The sequence below is a fragment of the Schizophyllum commune genome, assembly GCF_000143185.2.
Source record: "Schizophyllum commune H4-8 unplaced genomic scaffold SCHCOscaffold_13, whole genome shotgun sequence".
In the NCBI taxonomy this organism is placed as follows: domain Eukaryota; kingdom Fungi; phylum Basidiomycota; class Agaricomycetes; order Agaricales; family Schizophyllaceae; genus Schizophyllum; species Schizophyllum commune.
Window position 1 is genome coordinate 858,711 of NW_026089550.1, and position 17,385 is coordinate 876,095.

Here is a 17,385-nt window from a genome sequence, read left to right on the forward strand (position 1 = left end):
CTACTGGTACTTTCGGAATAATCCTTTCACGACCGCGCGCCGTGCATGGCGCCTGACGCTGGTATGTCGCTAGCGTTTGTGGCCGGTATGGCTCCGCTGTGTATATGCTGCCGCCTGCCTGCCGTGTATGCCCGCGCCGTGCATGGACGCGACCGAGAAGACTTCACACATTGTTTATATTTGCCCACTCACACCGACATACGGACTGTTCGCGACGAGTACGTACTTATGTTATTGTCACCCTTCCCCGATCCGCCAGCGTATCATAGCATATGCAGCCACACTGCACTACACGTTCGTTATATTGAGTAGAAGAGGTGCGCGAGCGGAGGGAGTTGTGAGGCGCTTGGTGTTGTTCCGCTGTGAGCTTCGTATCTTGTATGTATCCAGCCTCGCTACCTGATACTCGTTTTAATGCACCGAATACCCGTTCATCAATATACTTGGTGTGAGAGTGAGGGAAAAGAGAGATAGGGAAAGATGGGTGGGGGCACTGAAGAAAATGCAAGCGAGAAAGTGGGGGACCACATCGGTTATAGCGCCACGTGCAATCGCGGCCCCATCGTCGCAAACAATAGCAAATGTTGGCATGCATCGCGCCGCGTTCATCCGATAGATCGTAGCGGCCCTCCGCATCGTGAAGGTTTCGAGACACTCGTCCCATAACGGAACAATGCTCTCGACATCGGCCCTCCTCGACCTCCCTAACGAGCTTCTCATCCGCATCACCCAGGACCCCGACCTCACACCCAAGGATCTCCTCTCCCTGTGCGCCACTTCCAAGGACTTCCTCCGCCTCACCATCCCCACGTACCTTCAGCGGTACAACGTCCCGTGCGATGCTCGGTACGAGGCCCCTTGCGAGGCCTTCCCGACCATCGATATCTCCGGGCAGCGCATTGCGCCGATTCTGCATGGGCTGTCGCTCTCTCCCGCGCATCTGACGCCCTGCCACTGCCTGCGATGTGTTCTGAACATCGGGTATGCGGCTGTACGAGAGACGAGGGTGCTGGCGCGCGTCATTGCGCTGGTGGAGCAGGTGCGGGAGGTTGAGCTTGACCTCAATAATGTGACCTGTCCGCCGACGGCTGTGGACGAATGGGTTTCCTTGCTTGCGGGACTTCTGCACGACCTGGTCACGAATGGCAAGTGCGAAGTACTTAGCATCAGGCGGGGCGGGTATGTGCATACCAGCAATGCGGACAACGCACCTATGGACCGCTGGGATGCCAACATGGATTGCCTGGCTCAAATGATCAACAAAATGCGTATCGGTGACTCGGAGGGGTCGAAAAAAGCGGATAGTGGTGCGAAGGCCACCCATCGCTTGACCAACTTCACCATCTGCCACTCCCCCTTCCTTGCCCAGCCCTCTTTTGCGCCTTTTCTTCGCTCCGCATTCACGAGCCCAACCCTGACATCCATCACTATCCGCACCCTATCGCTCACGGATCCGCTCTGGGACGCCGTACTCGGGGACTTCCAGTCAAACACCCCCGGTCGACTTCACATGCCCGCTCTCCAGAACCTGACCCTCCGCAACTGCGTCGTCCGCTTCGCTGCGCTCAAGGATATCCTCGTCATGCATGCCTCCACACTGCGAAGCGTCGACCTGAGCCACACTGTGCACCCATATGGTGACTCTGCGACCATATATCGCGTCACGAATCTACCCGTTTCGTTCCCTCATCTGCACACTCTCAAGGGGATCTCTACCTCGCCGTCCGCGTTCCCCGAAGCCCTCCTCAGCGGCAAGTACCTAGCTCTCCCCTCCCTCACGCACCTGGAGCTTTGCGCGGACTTCGGGTATGGGGCGGGTCGTCAGCACGACGCGCCGGTGAATCGGGTGCTGGACGCTCTGGCGCGCGGAAGCGTGGGCCCAGCGCACCTGACACTCGCGCTGTCCGGGCGTGAAGGGGCCGTAGCATGGCTGCAAGCGGTAGCAACGCAGGCGCAAGGACCGCGCGCGCGGCGGCTGCCAATATGCGCGTTCGTTAAGCAACTGGACGTACAGTTGAAGGACTTCGTGGTCGGTCAACACGTCCTGCAGCGGGTGATGCCGCACTGGCTGGCGCTGTTCCCTGGGGTGGAGGAGCTGTTGGTCGGATGGGAGCAAAGAAGAGCTGATGTGGTAGGGGCTGAAGCAGCTGAAGAGACTGAAGAAGAAGTTGACGCGGGGAAGGTGGCGCAGGCAGTACGGGCAGCTGGAAGATGCTTGAGTCTGAAGCGTATCACGATCGGAGGGAGAACCGTAGGTATGTAGATATGGATCGGGGACTTGTTTGGGCATAATCTGGATAGTGATGGCTCGTAGAACCTGATAACACTGTGTTAAAGTTGATGAAGAGCCACCAACAAAACAGGAAATGTTGAAGTTCAACTTGAGCAGCCACGTGGAAAACCCCACGTGCGGGAGCGCGATCGCTCTTCAATTTCCGTCACTTGCTGCCCTCATCTACCCCTTCCCCTACTCGTCTGCTCTTCGTTCACTGCATCAATGGACGCCCTTATAGCAAAAGCAGAGGCCATAAAGCCCTCTCAAAGGAAGCGAAAGCTCCAAAATGACACAGGGGGCAAGCCCGCGAAGAAAGCCAAGGCCTCCGCCGATCCCACCTCCCAATCCATCGCCCGAAGCACCAAGCTCCCCAAATCCCTCGACCCCAGGTCTGAAGAACTACCTGCCGGGGTGAAGACGCACCAGCACATTGCAAACAAGAAGCTACGCGCGGAGCTCGATCGAACGGCGGCGAACAATGCACGATCGCGCGCACTGGCGGAGGACGCGGGGTTCTTGCTGACGGGGGAGGGCGGGCAGATCGAGGTGGAGGACGCGATGGAGAAGACGTGGAGGGTGGGGCAGAGCGAGATTGTAGAGGGGGCGGGGCAGGAGGCGGCGAAAGGGAGGAGGGAGATGAAGCTGGATGGGGGGCCGTATGTGTCGAGGTATACGAGGAACGGGAGGTGCGTGCATGGGTTGATGAGCATACTGCTATCTACTGATGACGCTCAGGCATCTTGCGATAGCGGGACGGACAGGCCATGTTGCGTCTTTCGACTGGCAGACGGGCCAATTGCACACGGAGCTGCAGTTGCGAGAGACATGTCGAGATATAACGTGCGTAATATGTTGTGGGGCCTGGGCGACGCTCACATCTACATAGCTACCTGCACGACCACTCGCACTTCGCCGTCGCGCAGAAGAAATACGTCTACATCTACGATCGCGACGGTGTCGAGTTGCACTGCCTGAAGTCGCACGTCGAGCCGACGCGATTAGAATTCCTCCCTTTCCACTGGTTACTTGCGTCTGTCGTGAGTTTTCACGCATATATGCGCCCTTTGCGCGTCTCACACTCATTAGGGCAATGCAGGGTACCTCAAGTACCAAGACACATCGACAGGCCAGCTGGTTGTCGAGCATCGCACGAAGCTTGGTGGCTGCCAGACCATGACGCAGAACCTGCACAATGCTGTGATTCATCTCGGCCACCAGAACGGCACCGTCACCCTCTGGACGCCCAACTTGCCCCACCCTGCCGTCCAGCTCCTCGCGCACCTTGGGCCTGTCGTGGGCTTGAGCGTCGATCCGAACCAAGGCGGCCGTTATATGGCGACCGCTGGGAAGGACGGCACTGTCAAAGTTTGGGACTGCCGCAACTGGAAGGGGGCGGTGCGAGAATGGGGCGCACGAGCCGGCGGCGGACCTGTCGAATGGAGTGCCAAGGGCTCCCTCGCCGTTGCATCCGGCGGCACTGTCAACGTTTACAACGCCCCCGCCATCTACACACCCCTCCACACCCGGGCACCCCCGCCGCTCTTCCTCACCCACCCCGTCCCTCACCGACCGCTCCTCTCCCTGCGCTTCGCGCCCTACCAGGATATCCTCACCATCGGGCACGCCGCGGGCCTCTCGAGCATCCTTGTTCCGGGCTCCGGCGAGCCCAACTTCGACAGCGCGGAGGCGGATCCGTTCGAGAACAAGAAGGCGCGCCGCGAGCGCGAGGTCAAGGGCCTGCTCGACAAGCTGCAGCCGGACATGATCACGCTGGATCCCGAGTTCGTGGGGTCATACGCGCCGGCGGGCAAAGGCGGCTCGGGGCCCACGCTCGACCACAGCGCGAGCTCGGTGCCGTTCGCGCGGCTGCCGCGCATGGAGCGATTGCGGCTGCAGGGGAAGGTGGACGAGACGGAGGTGCCGGGGAGCGACGAAGAGAGCGGCGGAGAGGAGGTGGACGAGGAGACACGGAAGCAGCGGCGGGAGGAGAAGGAGAAGAAGAAGATGCGCGGAAAGGGGAAGAGTCTGAAGCGGTGCGTCGTTGAGTTTTCGGTCTCGCTGAGTTCGCTGGGTCTGATGCAGCTCGCAGGTACTTGCGCAAGCATCGGAAGAACGTCATCGACCCGACTACGGTGAGTTGGATGTCGGATCGTCAGCCGCACTCAGTTTGCTTATATTTTGGCAGATCGCAGTGCGCGCGAAGTTGGAGCGGGAGCGCGCAGAGGAAAAGAAGGCTGCTGCCATCGCCCGTGGGGAGCTCGAGACCCAGAAGCCCTCCGCACTGGACCGCTTCAAGCGACCAGCGTAGACCTTCCTTTCCATCGGGGCTCAGGTGCGAGCTCGGTGTACCCAGTGTATCATGTCGTATATACCTTTCGAACCTTCTTGATTGGCCGCGCGTCACAAGTTCGGCCTATCTTTCCCTATGTGCGATGGCTGAACAATGCTGCCCCAGATGACTGCAGCTCTACACCTTTCGAAAACGTGTACGATGCACTGCGCCGAGAGCACGCGCGTCAGTACAAGGAGTGAGATTATCTACGAGATGCGCGTGCTCCCCCAAGTTTCGAAAAGCAAGGCGTGTGAACCGGATACGGCTGGGGGATATCCGATGGCCCGTGAGCGCATCGTCGGACGGCGGCTGAGCTGGCGGGCAGGCGAGGCGGGGGCATTGCGAGGAGCTCGGACAGGCTTATCATCAGCTTGCCTGCCTTCGGATGGAACTCAGATGAAGCATACGGCCAGCGGCCACCCTCGAAGCTGGTGAGTGTGGGTCCATAAGCGCTCGCGGGAGCTTATGTATTGGCTGCAGGTGCGATTTAGGCGCCCAAGGGCATCTATCATTCCACGCCTCTACGGCTAGCCTGGCCGCCGCGTCATCTGCGGGTTGGGCGTGTGATCCGGCGGCGAGAGACCCTGCGACCCTGAGACGTTCCTGTTGGGCATCGCCTTTGAGGACTCCATAAAGGGAGCGCGACGACAAAGGAACGGGGCCTCGTGTTGCCTCGTGCTGTGGCTGTGTAGGGTCGTCCAGGAGGATTAAAGGTGAATGGCAGATGGGAAAGTTGTGCCGCTGGTGACTGCTTTCGTCCATAGGTGCAACGCTGTGCGGAGGCGTTTCTTCGATGATGGATCGCTGGTCATGCTCGATGTTCTGCCGGCTGCGTTCGTAAGGACCTCCCGTCGTTTCCGGATGGGTAGGTAGATTTCCTGGAAAAGGATTTGCGATAGCCTCTCGATGCCCAGCTAGTTGGCGGGGCCCATTGACCAGCATGCATGATCTGCAGCAACCGGAAGCACCTCGTCCTCGCCTATGTTACTCGCGGTAGAGTCTATTCAATGGGCCATTATACTTTCTACTGATTTCCGCTCAACAGCCGATGTTTAACTTTTTCGGATGGGCGGTGCTGCCCCCGTACCCCGCCCTCCTCCCTTCTACGCGCGGCGGGGAATATCGCATCTTCCGTTCGCGCGGCGCAGTCGCACGAGCTCCTCGGAAATGAAGACCATCTAGGGGGGAACCCAGCGGTGGCGCCGGTGGGCCCACTGCGTACATATGCGCGCGAAGCGTTCGGGCCGTGACCGCTTCCTTGAAAGGGCAAGGAAGCTTGCCGAGGCTGATGCTTAACAGCTCTTCTCATTCGGTGCGGTTGTCTAGTGCGCCGCGAGAGCTGTGTATGGATGAGCGCATGCGCAGGCGGGCATGGGACCTTGTACAACAAGGAAACGAGGGGAACATGCGACTCCCGCCTGGTAGTGTATAGATGGACCCACACCATCAAATCGATTAACAGCAGAACCCGGAGGAACGAGGCTATACCGACGCCGCTAGGGTGGCGGGACACGTGTTGGGTGAGAAGGCACGCCCTTTCGTCGGTGAAGGAGGTATGACTCGAGCTCGCTCTCGGTCCCGGCTGAGCTGGAATGCCAGCTTTTGGCCTATACTATATTTTGAACGTCTTTTACAGGTCTACAACATAGACCGATGACTGCGCTGCACCTTGTCCGATCTCGCAATGAGTGTGGACAAGACGTACGGACAACATACAGGCCGGAGGATCGACTCGGGGTGTTGATGCGCAAAGTTTGTGACCTTGTTTCCCTATCCGGATGCTAACGTTTTCGTGACAATTCACGGAAGCATTTGGTGCGATATACCTCCGTAAATCGCGGGATCGCAGATTCATCGACCACGTTTATTCCCATGATACAGCACCTCGTCTCGCCGCGTTGCTCCCCCGAACGCGATTGCAGACAGAAGAGGGTAGTCAGGTCCCCGCTGATGGAATCTTAGGATACTAGGACGGGGCTTCCGCCTGTTCGGCACAGATCTCGGCCTGATGGCTGCACTGGACGTGCCCCTCAAAGACTCAGAGGGCACGCTCCGAACGCTTCGTCACACCGCCCATCTGCCCTCTATATAACGGGGCGCGCGCAGCATCTCATCTTCATCCGTCCCCTCTCCCATCTACGGGACGACCGACGCGACCACCCACTACTCCCCCGCTATCTCTTCGTATACTTGATCGACTGCGACATGGCTTCCAACGGAACTCGCTCGAAGGCCCCTTCCTCCAAGCGCAAAGGCGGCGCCAAGGGGGGAAAGGGCGCGCGGGGCAAGGCTTCGCGCTCTCGGCCGGCAGCAAGCCGGTCGAAGACCGGCTGCTATACTTGCAGGATACGTCGAAAGGTGCGTGCGCCACACTTCGTCTACCTGCCTCGTGGTGCTCACTCTTCGCAGAAGTGCGACGAGGACCGCGATGGCGACGGCTCTTGCTCGACGTGCAAACGCCTCAACATTCAATGCTTGGGCTTTGGCCGACGCCGCCCTGACTGCCTGAAGGTGGTTGTCAATCCACCTCCTCGTCCTCTGCTAACATATCTGGTGCTTCACTAGGACATCGTAGCCGAGTGTCTTCAGCGCATCAAGGACCACCTGGCTCGCTCGCCGTCCGGCAGGGCTGAGGATATGCTCATCCTCTGCTCTGAGTTGCTGCAGACCACCCCCGCCCCTGCAGGCCCCTCCTCCCCCGCCGGGCCCCTCTACACCCCTTCCACCGCTTCGACCGACCTGCATACCCCGAGCCCATGGGCTTTTACCGAAGCGCCTTTGGACGGCGCAGGTCCCAGCTTCACTATGTCCCCGTTCTCGCGGGACATGACCATCAAGGCGGAGGAGATGGGGACGGAGCCCGCCAGCAACATGGGGGCAACCTTCCACGATTGTGTGTCCCCTTCCTCCCGCCTGAGCCCATCTTACCTCTGACCTCAACCGGTAGACCCAGTCCATGGCGGGCTCGATTCGTGGATGCCCAAGGGGGAGCCAACGACCCCCATGTTATCCGCATCCCCCGCCGATCCATTGATCGACGCGCTGCAGGGCCTTGGGCCCAGCATGGAGAACCCTGACCTCCTGCAGGTCTCAGGTTCGGCACCCGAGGATGGGATGCTGTTTGCGTCCCAAGGCAATGCCCTCTCGCGCGGACCTTCGTTCGATCTTTCCTCGTGGCTCAACGACCTCTGAGGCGGCGAAGGTCGATTTTACTTTTATGCATCTTTTTTTCTCTGTTTTTCTTGTTATGTGTTCTCTTGCGTTATCTGTACTATACCTGCTTGCTGTCTCGTCTACATGGACCCTGCTATCCCCACCTGTCTCCATATCGTCGTGTACGCAATAGAACCGTGCGTTACAAAGGAACTTGTTTGCTGTGATGAGCGTCAAGCTCCCATCTTTCTTGGGCTGTCGGCAAGAACCTATCGTCCGACAACAGTTATGCAAACGTAAGAAAATTCCGACTGCTTCTGATCAAGTTCAGATATGAAGTGCATTCCCGATCTCACTCAGGGCAAAGGAGCTCATGCCATTTACTTGACGATAGAGTTTACGCCGCGGGCTGCGCAGGACAGTCAGTCTGAGTTATCCGCCAGCGGGGCATAACGCACCAGAAAGATATTCCTTCGCGGTACTGGGGGTCTGTGAAGAGAGCATGCCATTAGCTGACCAGCACGACGTTCACTATACGGAGAGCACTTACCAAACCCTTGATCATCTGGTAAACAGCCTTGTCGTGGTATCGGAGGCCGGTCGCAGGGTCCGTATACGGCGCCTGCCATTGTTAGTCCCTGCCCATAAAGAGACTGAAGCGGGAGTCGGACCCACCTCAAGACCCGTAATGTCACAATAGTGGCCCTGCGGGAGAACGGACGGTGGGGCCTCGATAGAAGCATCTGGCGATGAGTCAGAGGGTGCAATGCAGCAGGAGAAGGGAGAGAGGCCCCACAGGTGGGAATGTCCTCAGCTAAGGCGGGGGATGCGCCGTCGACGTCCATCTTCTCTGCGCGCAGGCGCTCGAGCTCCACCTTGTCCCGCTCCCGCTCCTGGTTGAGGATGGCCTTGATGTTCTTCGTGCGCCGGTTTGAGTTCTTGGTGTACTTGGGGTTCTTGAACGGTTTTGGGTAGTGCAGGAAGGAGAGGCGTTCGCCGAGACTCTGCGTGGTGATGGGTGAGCGGGAGAAGCTGCACCTTGAAGATGCTTCTAGACGGTGTTCCTTACCGGCCCCCCATCGTCCTCTTGAACCTGTGCTTTGCGTCTATACCCTTTGGGAGGCCTGATATCTTTAGACGTACGGTCCTTTTGTGGCACGGCATACTCACATGGTGGTTCGGATGCAAGACGGTTGAGGGCGAAGTTCAACTTCGCATCATTTGGTCCGCGCGCGGCGCCGCACGTGCTGGAATACACGTGGCGCTCGGTGAGCCCGAGCTCGCCGCCATCGTCCGCGACGGTCACAACGCTTGTGCCCTCGAGGGCATTCCTCCAAAATGCTGAACAGCCCAACGATGTCGAGCTGGATGCGCACGTCTCCCATCGAGATCCTCATCACGCGCGCCTGCGATCCCTCATTACCCGAGCCCAATTACGCGCTGCATCTCGAGGTCGCCGAGTATATCAACCAGAAGAAGGCGAACAAGTGAGTATCGGGTATTCTAGGCGACTGTAGCGGATAGCTGACGAGGGTAAATAGCCCCCGCGAGGCTGCGATGCTCATCGCACGCCTCGCAAACCATAGGAATCCTCACATCGCAATCCTCGCACTCGCCCTCCTTGACACGCTCGTCCAAAGCTGCGGCTATCCCTTCCATCTGCAAATATCTACCAAGGAATTCCTCAATGAGCTTGTGCGTCGCTTTCCCGAGCGACCGCCGCCTTTCCCGGGCCCAGTCATGTCCCGCATCCTCGACCTCATCCAGGGCTGGAAGGAGGGCATCTGCTCCGAGTCGCGCTGGAAGGATGATCTGGGCAACATCCGGGACATGCACCGCCTGCTCACCTTCAAGGGGTATCGATTCCGGGACACAGGACGCCAGCCGTCCCTCGCGAGCGCGTCGGTGAGTGCGCGGCGGGTGCGTTAGGGCGGGCGGTGCTGATGCGTTTGCTCACCGCAGAACATCAAGTCGGCGGAGGAACTTGAAGAGGAGGATCGGGAGGCACAGTCGGCGAAGCTGCAGGAGCTCATCCGGCGGGGCACGCCGCGCGACCTTGCAGCTGCACAGGAGATCATGAAGGCCCTCGCGGGCGCAAACCCGGACGCTAAGCCGGACTATCGCGCGCAGGCACTCACGGACATCAACAAGCTCGAGCAGAAGGTGATCTTGCTAAACGAGATGCTGGACAACGCGGATGTCGAGCACGGCGAGCGGTTCGTGGGGGGCGATGTGTATGAGGTGCGTACGTGATCAGCGGTGCGAGGGGGTGAGCTAATGTCTACTGCAGCAAGTGGCTACCATCCTGCAGAATGCGCGGCCCAAGATCCAGAAGCTGATCAACGAGGCAGAAACGGAGGATTCGGAGTCATTAGGTTCGTTTTGTGTGTCCACATCGCGTACTTCCCGTGTCCATCATTGTCTTGTGCTTCTCCCATCCTTGCGACGTACTCCCTCGCTCACCCCGCGTCATTGCCACTTCATCCATTCCTTCGTATTGCTCGGCTTTGCCATGTTGCTGACACTTAGCCCAGACACTTACCTCCAGATCAACGACCAAATCAACTCCGTACTCAATCGATACGAAGCCTACAAGCGCGGAGACTACGAGGCCGCAAAGAACCCCGTCCCAGCCGAGCTCGCAGGCAGCTCTCAGTCCAACGGCGGCGCAAATAACGGCATCTCCCTTATCGACTTCGACGACTCCGCCCCCGCCCCCTCAGGAGGCACCAGCAATGCCGACGACCTCATGAGCCTCTTCGGCGCGCCAAGCCCTGCTACTGCGACCACCACCACTACACCAGCCACCGCGTACGCGAACCAGACGCAGACCGCGCAGCCGCAGCCGCAGGTCGCGAACAACGGCAAGGGGTACGGCATGGCGATGCTCATGGGCAGCGGCGTCGCTGGGGGTCCGCCGTCATCGACGACGCCTCCCGCGGCAATACGGCTGCCGACAAGCCCGAGGCAGAACAGCGGTCCGTCGCATACGCAGAGCACGCCCGGGTCGAGGACGCAGTCGCCGGTCGTCTTGCCAGGCGCCAGGCAATCACCGGCGCTCGGTGGCGGGGCACAACATGCGCAATCACCCCTCGCGGGCGGCGCGCCGTCGCCATACTTCCCGCAGCACACCCCTGGATTTGGGCAACAGGGCCCTGCATACGGCCAGCAGTGGGGACAGCAGTCACCGTCCGCGTTCGTGCAGCAGCCGCAGTTCGGCCAACAGCCACAATTCCAGCCGGGCACCTTCGGGCAACCGCCAGCTTTCGCCCAACAGCCGCCGGCGTATGGACAGCAGCAGACGCAATCACCCTTCGCGCAAGGATCACCCATGCCTGGTACCCCGTCTGCTGCACCAGCGCCTGCAGCTGCGCCCCAGCAACCTCAGCAGAAGGACCCGTTCGCGGATTTGGCGGGATTGTTTTAGTGTGGAAGTGCTTTTGTTTGTATATATATTGCTCTCGCTCAGATAATGTTCATGGAATGCGCTGGCTGTTTCGTAGACTTCAGCATGGGGTGATGGTCGTATGGGGGGAGGGGGAGGAGGGCACTGGGACAGAGGGTGGTGTTGTTGTTCACTCCGAGCCCTAACAAAACTATCAAGCCTAGTAGTCGTGACTAGCTGGTACTTTTCAGGTTTGGGGGGCTGTCTTGTATGCGATAAATGGTCAGGCCAGAGTGTATAGTCATGTTGGTCTATTGGAGTGCTGTGGGCGAGAACATGTACACCGTGCACGTGGAATCTCGATCGGCGATCGCCCATCAAGCAATTGTTGGATCGCGCTGCCTCCGTCTACGCGATCTCCCTCACGGTCGTCCGACCAACTACCATTCCCCATCCTGCAGAACACGATACAACACTTGAAGATGGGCGCCTCAGAGAACAAGAAGCGCGCAGCGGCCTCGCAGGGCGGCCCTGCGTCGAAGAAGGTGCACTTGGACAAGGACTCGCGCAAGTCGAAGGACTTCAAGGGCAAGAGCGCGCTGAAGGGGAAGGACATACAGAAGAAGGACCATAATAAGGGCAAGGTCTCTGCATCCACCCCGAAGAAGACACAAAAGCAGAAGGAGGCTGAGGCTCCCGCGGCGAAGCGGAGAAAACCTGTGACGGCGACTAGCGAGCCGTCCGACGAATCGGAGGACGACGAGGATCTCGCAAGCGAGGGGGAGGATGCGGAGGAGGATGTTGATATGGAAGGGGACGAGGGTGCTGAGGATGAGGCTATGGAAGGAGTCGTAGAAGCTGATGGCTCTGCGCCCAATCCCAAGGACCCGGAGGGTGAGTCTTATCCCCTCCTCCCCTCGACAATATGCTTATCTCCCCCAAGCCGTTCGCGAAGCGCGCAAAGCCCAAAAAGCCGTCACCGCGCAGCGCAAGGCCTCCAAGCCGCACGCCTCGCTCATCGCGCAGGCAAAGGCCGTGTGGGCGCAGGCCCGGCGCAAGAACATCACGCCCAAGGAGCGCCAGCAGGCGATCCGCGAGCTCATGGACGTGATCCGCGGCCATGTGAAGGAGCTGGCGAATAAGCACGACGCGAGCCGGATCGTGCAGACGGCGGTGAAGTACGGGAGCGCGGCGGATCGGGACACGATTGCGGGGGAGCTGATGGGGAGCTACAAGGAGCTGGCGCAGAACAAGTACTCGAGGGTGAGTGGGGTGGCTGGGCATATGTGGAGGGGGAGACTGATGGCGATGTCTTGTTCAGTTCCTTGTCACGAAGCTCGTTCGCCTGTGCCCCAAGCGCCGCGCCGCAATCTTGCGCGAGTTCCAGGGACACGTACTGCGCCTGCTCCTTCATCGCGAAGCGAGCGTCGTGCTTGCCGACGCATTTGAGCTCTACGCAAACGCGGCTGAGCGCGCGATTCTCCTCTGTGACTTCTACGGTAAGGAGGCTGCGCTGTTTGACGTTGCGGCGGACGCGGATACGGCAAAGGAGGGCCTGTCGGGTGTGCTTAAGGGCGCAGAGGATGCGAAGCGGACGAGGATTCTGACCGCGGTGCGGGAGAACTTGGAGGCAATGTGAGTTTCGCTCGTGTATGCGGCGCCGTGCTCATCGCTGACATCGTCCTTCTCAGCTTCAACAACCCCGACAAGGGCGCGCTTACGCACGCAATCGTCCACCGCGCGCTCTGGGAGTATGTCGCGGCGGTGATCGCCCACCCGGACCGCGCGCTCAGCGAGAAGCTCTATCGGGAGGCTTTTGACATGTGCCAGGACACGCTCGCGGAGATGGTGCACACGAAGGACGGCTCGCGCGTCGCGCGCGAGTTCCTGGCGCGGGGCTCGGCGAAGGACCGCAAGCAGATCATCAAGCACTTGAGCAAACATGTCATTCCAATGTGCACAGACGAGGACGCGCAGCTGGTGCTCTTCACAGCGGTGGACGTGGTGGAGTGAGCACTTTGACTCTTTGAACTATAAGTCATAGCTAACCGTCCTCTAGTGACACAAAACTGCTCGCAAAATCCCTCATCGCACCTATTACGGCCGACGCGAGCACGCTGTCTACGTCGACCGCGGGCCGCCGCGCGCTGCTGTACCTCCTTGTCCCGCGGTCGCGGAGGCATTTTACTCCCGCGCAGATCAGTACGTTGGCAGAGACGGATGGAGTGCGCGATGGGACTGGCGAACAGGAGGGCACGAGCAAAAAAGCAGTGGAGGTGCGGCAAACGGAGGTAAGGCAGACGGCGAGCCAGGGCCTACTGGACTGGGTGAAGGAGAACGGGGAGGAGGCGATCAGGGAGACGGGCCAGTGTGTGCTGGTAGGGGAGATCGTGTTGGAGGCGGAGGGAGGTGAGTGTGATGTGCTTCCCGGAGACTGGCAATGCCATTTGCTAACACATGGTCTCCTCTGCAGACAAATCCGCCGCCACAACGACCCTGCTACGCGCAGTCAGCGCACCATATCCCGCTGCCGAGGACGCCCCGCCACATGTCATCGACCTCCCGCACGCGGCGCGATTGTACAAGACGCTGCTGCAGGGCGGGCACTTCAACCACGGCAAGGGCGCCGTCGAGCCCGCGCCGCGATGGGACGCGAAGGAGTTCGCCGTGCGGTTTATGGAGGCGATCGCGCCTAGTGAAGAAACGTCGGACGATGCCGATGCGCCGTGTCCTGCAATCGCGATGTGCACGCGCGGTGCGCGCGGGGGCGCGTTCGTGATCGCGGAGCTGCTGGGTGCGCTGCCGGAGGATAAGCGCAAGGAGGTCGCGGGATGGTTTACGAAGGCGGTGCGGAAGGAGATTGAGGCGGGCGAGGGGAAGGGGAAGGGTCTGCTGTTAGAGAGGTTGGGGAAGTAGAGCGAGAGGGATGGGTTGTTTGTTTGTAATTTCACCGTCACATTTCCAGAACCTGATTTGACGTGCGAGCTTATTCGCTCATCAAGTCAAGCTCGGAATTGACTTGAGCATACTGCGTCTGTAGGTCTGAGGTCGCTTTGCGAGAAAAGAATCAGTAAGTACGACGGTTTCAGCGCACGTGGATTGTTTGGAAGACGGTATGGCAAGCGAAAGCCCGACTGAGTAGAGCACACGGTAGCATAAGCCAATCACAAGTGAAAGTAGAGAGACGAGGAGGGCTATCGGCGTGGTTCGCGGAAAACCATTCAGCTGAGCGGAGAGCCGTTGTTAACGCTGCCGGACGATGAGCTCAGAGCTGAGATTCGTGTCTCCATACTATTTGCGTTGGGCATGCCGTCTCTGTGCATACCTGTATGTGCGTGTGTGGCCAGATCGCCTATGCACTTAGGGATGTAGACTACAACGTCGTGTGCGTATCTTGCACTCATAGATCCTTGTAGTCATGCACTCCGCATATTTCGCGTAGCTGTGTCGGAATTGCAGAGTAAGACCCTTCGGGCCTTGTGCGCTGAGAGCGGGCACCGTTGGGATCCTTTGCTACTGCCTTTACGCCGCCCCACCCACAACCTCCTCTTCCATCTCCTCCAGTAGCCGCTCCTCGTGGTCCGCCGCCAGCGCGCGTATGAGCGTCTCGAGGCCATGCCCCTGAAGTTTCAACATCAGCTTTGTCCTTGCTTCTCCTCTCTCCTCTTTTCTCTCTCCCCCGGGCCCCTGCCTCTCCTTCCGTCGCCTGTCCCATCTCAACGCCGGCAAGGAGTGCATCGCCCTTCGCAAAGAAAGAAAGAGAGAGAAGATGACCAAACAAAGAGACCCTCGCCTCACTCACCTCCATCACCGGCTCCAGATTCACGCTCATCCCTATCCTGTGATCCGTAATCCGCGACTGCGGCCAGTTGTACGTGCGAATCTTGTCGCTCCTGGGTGGGTGTTAGCGTTTGTGATATCTCTTCCTCATCCTATATCATCCTCCAACCCCTCATGCATTTCCTCTTCGAAGCTTCCCGATCACCCCATCACGAACGCGCTCGTCCCGTCGAACAAGAGCGCCTGGCAGGGAAAGCACGACTCAAGGCACCCACTCGACGGAAGCCAACATAAGAAGCGCCGAGGCACAATCGATACACAAACCCTCCCCACTTACCTATCTACCCCACTGACGAGACTATTCCTCCTCTTCCGCCTATCCTCCGCCTCCTGCACCAAGCGCTGTGCGAGCAGGCGCGAAGTGAGCACCGTGAAGGCGCGGCGGCGGTTCTGGCGAAAATGATTGTCAGCCCCTGTATTTGCGCGATGGCAGCTGGGCCGCGTCGCGCATGGAGGTCGGTTGCGTCGCGCTTGGAGGTCGAACGCGTCGCGCTCGGAGGTCGACCGCCCGTGCTCGTGGCTCGGCTTCCGACGCGCACTCAACCCTTGAAGGTCGAGCAACCCGACGAACATTGGATAGATCACACCAAAAAAACACTCACCACATGCTGACTCCGCTCATCCTGCATCGCGACCACAATGCCCGTCGGTATGTGCGTCAGCCGCACCGCGGACTCGGTCTTGTTGACGTGCTGGGGGAGGGAAGTGTTAGCTTTGGTTCCAAATTTTCTCGTGTTCAGGAGCAGAACTCTCGCTTACCTGCCCGCCAGCACCCCTCGCCCTCATGACCTCGATCCGAACGTCCTCCATCTTAAAGAGAGGGGTGGTTGTGGGGGCTGCATGAGGGCGGCGTCAGCGTGTCATCAGCAATTACAGTCACAGGAATCAAATTGGGTACGAAGGACGACAAGATGAAGGCAGCGACCACTCACCACTACCCTCCTCCACGAGCGGGAGAACCAGGACGGACGCGGTGGACTGGGTTCTGCGTGAGCTTCACATTGCTCGTCGTTGGCGTCTCCCATATCAATACAACCCTCCCGTAGGAAATAGACACGTGAACGCACCACTTGGTGCACAGGCTACAGGGAGACGAACTACCCGCGGGACACAAAGACAGATTAATTGACTCACCGTATGCACCCTTCCACTGCTCTCAGTCGCCGGTATTCGCTGCACGCGGTGCGCGCCGGATTCAAAGCTGAGGGATGGCGTCAGTATGGAGGGTGCGAGGGGAGTTGGTAAAAACGAATGTAGGCGGCGAAAGCAGGACAAGGAGAAGGAGTAATGAAGAGAGAGAAGGAAAGATAGACTACTCACCGCAAACTCTCATACACGCCCATCTCGCCCTCCTCAGCTGTCGGGATTCGTCAGCAAGAATATACTTCCTTCTCGCCCGATGCGTCGAATGCCCGCCAGCAGCGCTGTCGGTTTACACCCATCACTGATCCCCTCTCCAAGATGGAAGCAGCCGATCAAGGTCACAGAGCAATTCGCCACTTCTTTCTCGGTATACTGGCCTCCCCCGCCCCAAAAAGGTTCGCAAGGCGAGGCCAACAGACAGACCGACGGATGACCGCAGAGCAAGATCTACGGGAACAAGCAGAGAATCCTTCCACTCACCCCGCCCCTTCCCCTTGCGCACCTCCATGAGCACCTCACGCAGGCCGCCGCTCTCAGTCTCTGACCGGTTCACGGGCGTGAGCTGCCAACCGTGCTCGGCGGCGTATCTGGAGGTTAGGTGTGGTCAGTTGAATGCGAGGGAGGAGGAAATGAATCGCGAGCAGCCCGCGAGTGATGCGAAGAGAGGTATAAGGGACGCGAGAATCAAGTGCATGGACCTCCCACTCACCTTGTATACATCCTCTCCAAATCCACACAGAACAGCGCGCCCTCCGCGCCCCCCACCCCCGGCTTCAACTCAAGCAACGCCCCCAACGCCGCCGGATCCCCCGCCGTTCCGCTCTCCTGCGCCTTCGCCAGCTCGACGATCTGATTTCGCAAGTCCACGGAGAGAGTATGGTGCATCGTGCCTAGCAGACCTTCGAGCTCATCTGCCGCCAAGGAAGACATGTCCTCATCGGGTTCGGATAGTAAAGGAACTGTAGACAAGTACGACTCGCGCAGGGATGTGTAGTGCGCGAATGTGCCGGGGAGGGGGGAGTGTTTTGGGAGGGCATAGGGCTGGGAGGGGGGGTTTGGACGAAGAGGAGGAGGGTGTGTGCGAGGGCGAGGATCTGGCGAGCTAACTGTTAGTTATCCGGCTTAGCTCAGCATGATCATAGAACTTACGAATCATGCGAGGATGAGTCTGCGCGCGTACACACTGCCCGTGCAATGTTGAGCACCCGCGCGTGCTGGGATTCTAGTTCTTGGAGGGCTTCGCGCGCGATGGTGACC

At 59.3% G+C, this 17,385-nt stretch overlaps 8 protein-coding genes across 8 annotated transcripts; 6 read left to right on the top strand and 2 right to left on the bottom strand.

Moving 5' to 3' along the window:
• Positions 1 to 4: 4 nt before the first annotated feature.
• Positions 5 to 476, top strand: SCHCODRAFT_01262380 (uncharacterized protein). The gene has a single exon (XM_050341343.1). It carries the CDS (start codon positions 128 to 130, stop codon positions 401 to 403), a length of 276 nt encoding a protein of 91 aa, XP_050197712.1. The 5' UTR covers positions 5 to 127; the 3' UTR covers positions 404 to 476.
• A 121-nt stretch (positions 477 to 597) lies between these two features.
• SCHCODRAFT_02642070 (uncharacterized protein) lies at positions 598 to 2,285 on the top strand. Its single transcript, XM_050346260.1, has one exon. It carries the CDS (start codon positions 674 to 676, stop codon positions 2,261 to 2,263), a length of 1,590 nt encoding a protein of 529 aa, XP_050197713.1. The 5' UTR covers positions 598 to 673; the 3' UTR covers positions 2,264 to 2,285.
• Positions 2,286 to 2,416: 131 nt separating this feature from the next.
• On the top strand, positions 2,417 to 4,761 carry SCHCODRAFT_02642071 (BING4CT-domain-containing protein). The gene is made up of 6 exons (XM_003026056.2): positions 2,417 to 2,961; positions 3,011 to 3,115; positions 3,162 to 3,312; positions 3,362 to 4,308; positions 4,365 to 4,407; positions 4,461 to 4,761. Exons 1-6 carry the CDS (start codon positions 2,498 to 2,500, stop codon positions 4,581 to 4,583), a joined length of 1,833 nt encoding a protein of 610 aa, XP_003026102.2. The 5' UTR covers positions 2,417 to 2,497; the 3' UTR covers positions 4,584 to 4,761.
• Positions 4,762 to 6,323: 1,562 nt separating this feature from the next.
• On the top strand, positions 6,324 to 7,799 carry SCHCODRAFT_02591900 (uncharacterized protein; the record flags this gene model as incomplete). The annotated part of the gene is made up of 4 exons (XM_003026055.3): positions 6,324 to 6,965; positions 7,017 to 7,118; positions 7,173 to 7,500; positions 7,555 to 7,799. The coding sequence occupies exons 1-4, from the start codon at positions 6,813 to 6,815 to the stop codon at positions 7,797 to 7,799; spliced, it is 828 nt and encodes a 275-aa protein (XP_003026101.1). The 5' UTR covers positions 6,324 to 6,812.
• Positions 7,800 to 7,821: 22 nt separating this feature from the next.
• On the bottom strand, positions 7,822 to 8,955 carry SCHCODRAFT_02642075 (uncharacterized protein). The gene is made up of 7 exons (XM_003025984.2): positions 8,931 to 8,955; positions 8,830 to 8,884; positions 8,557 to 8,764; positions 8,436 to 8,503; positions 8,311 to 8,382; positions 8,219 to 8,249; positions 7,822 to 8,169 (listed from the first exon to the last, which is right to left on the bottom strand). Coding segments are annotated over exons 1-7 (465 nt in total). The 5' UTR covers positions 8,933 to 8,955; the 3' UTR covers positions 7,822 to 8,140.
• Positions 8,831 to 11,513, top strand: SCHCODRAFT_02642077 (VHS-domain-containing protein). The gene is made up of 5 exons (XM_003026054.2): positions 8,831 to 9,247; positions 9,302 to 9,665; positions 9,723 to 10,001; positions 10,051 to 10,135; positions 10,295 to 11,513. Exons 1-5 carry the CDS (start codon positions 9,099 to 9,101, stop codon positions 11,185 to 11,187), a joined length of 1,770 nt encoding a protein of 589 aa, XP_003026100.2. The 5' UTR covers positions 8,831 to 9,098; the 3' UTR covers positions 11,188 to 11,513.
• A 27-nt stretch (positions 11,514 to 11,540) lies between these two features.
• SCHCODRAFT_02642080 (ARM repeat-containing protein) lies at positions 11,541 to 14,239 on the top strand. The gene is made up of 6 exons (XM_050346261.1): positions 11,541 to 12,039; positions 12,089 to 12,408; positions 12,467 to 12,780; positions 12,837 to 13,154; positions 13,205 to 13,554; positions 13,619 to 14,239. The coding sequence occupies exons 1-6, from the start codon at positions 11,628 to 11,630 to the stop codon at positions 14,059 to 14,061; spliced, it is 2,157 nt and encodes a 718-aa protein (XP_050197714.1). The 5' UTR covers positions 11,541 to 11,627; the 3' UTR covers positions 14,062 to 14,239.
• Positions 14,240 to 14,667: 428 nt separating this feature from the next.
• Positions 14,668 to 17,013, bottom strand: SCHCODRAFT_02518371 (release factor; the record flags this gene model as incomplete). Its single annotated transcript, XM_003025983.2, has 9 exons — positions 14,668 to 14,766; positions 14,948 to 15,038; positions 15,263 to 15,375; positions 15,588 to 15,677; positions 15,745 to 15,821; positions 15,921 to 15,963; positions 16,120 to 16,186; positions 16,605 to 16,715; positions 16,838 to 17,013. 9 exons carry the CDS (start codon positions 17,011 to 17,013, stop codon positions 14,668 to 14,670), a joined length of 867 nt encoding a protein of 288 aa, XP_003026029.2.
• Between the last annotated feature and the right edge of the window lie 372 nt (positions 17,014 to 17,385).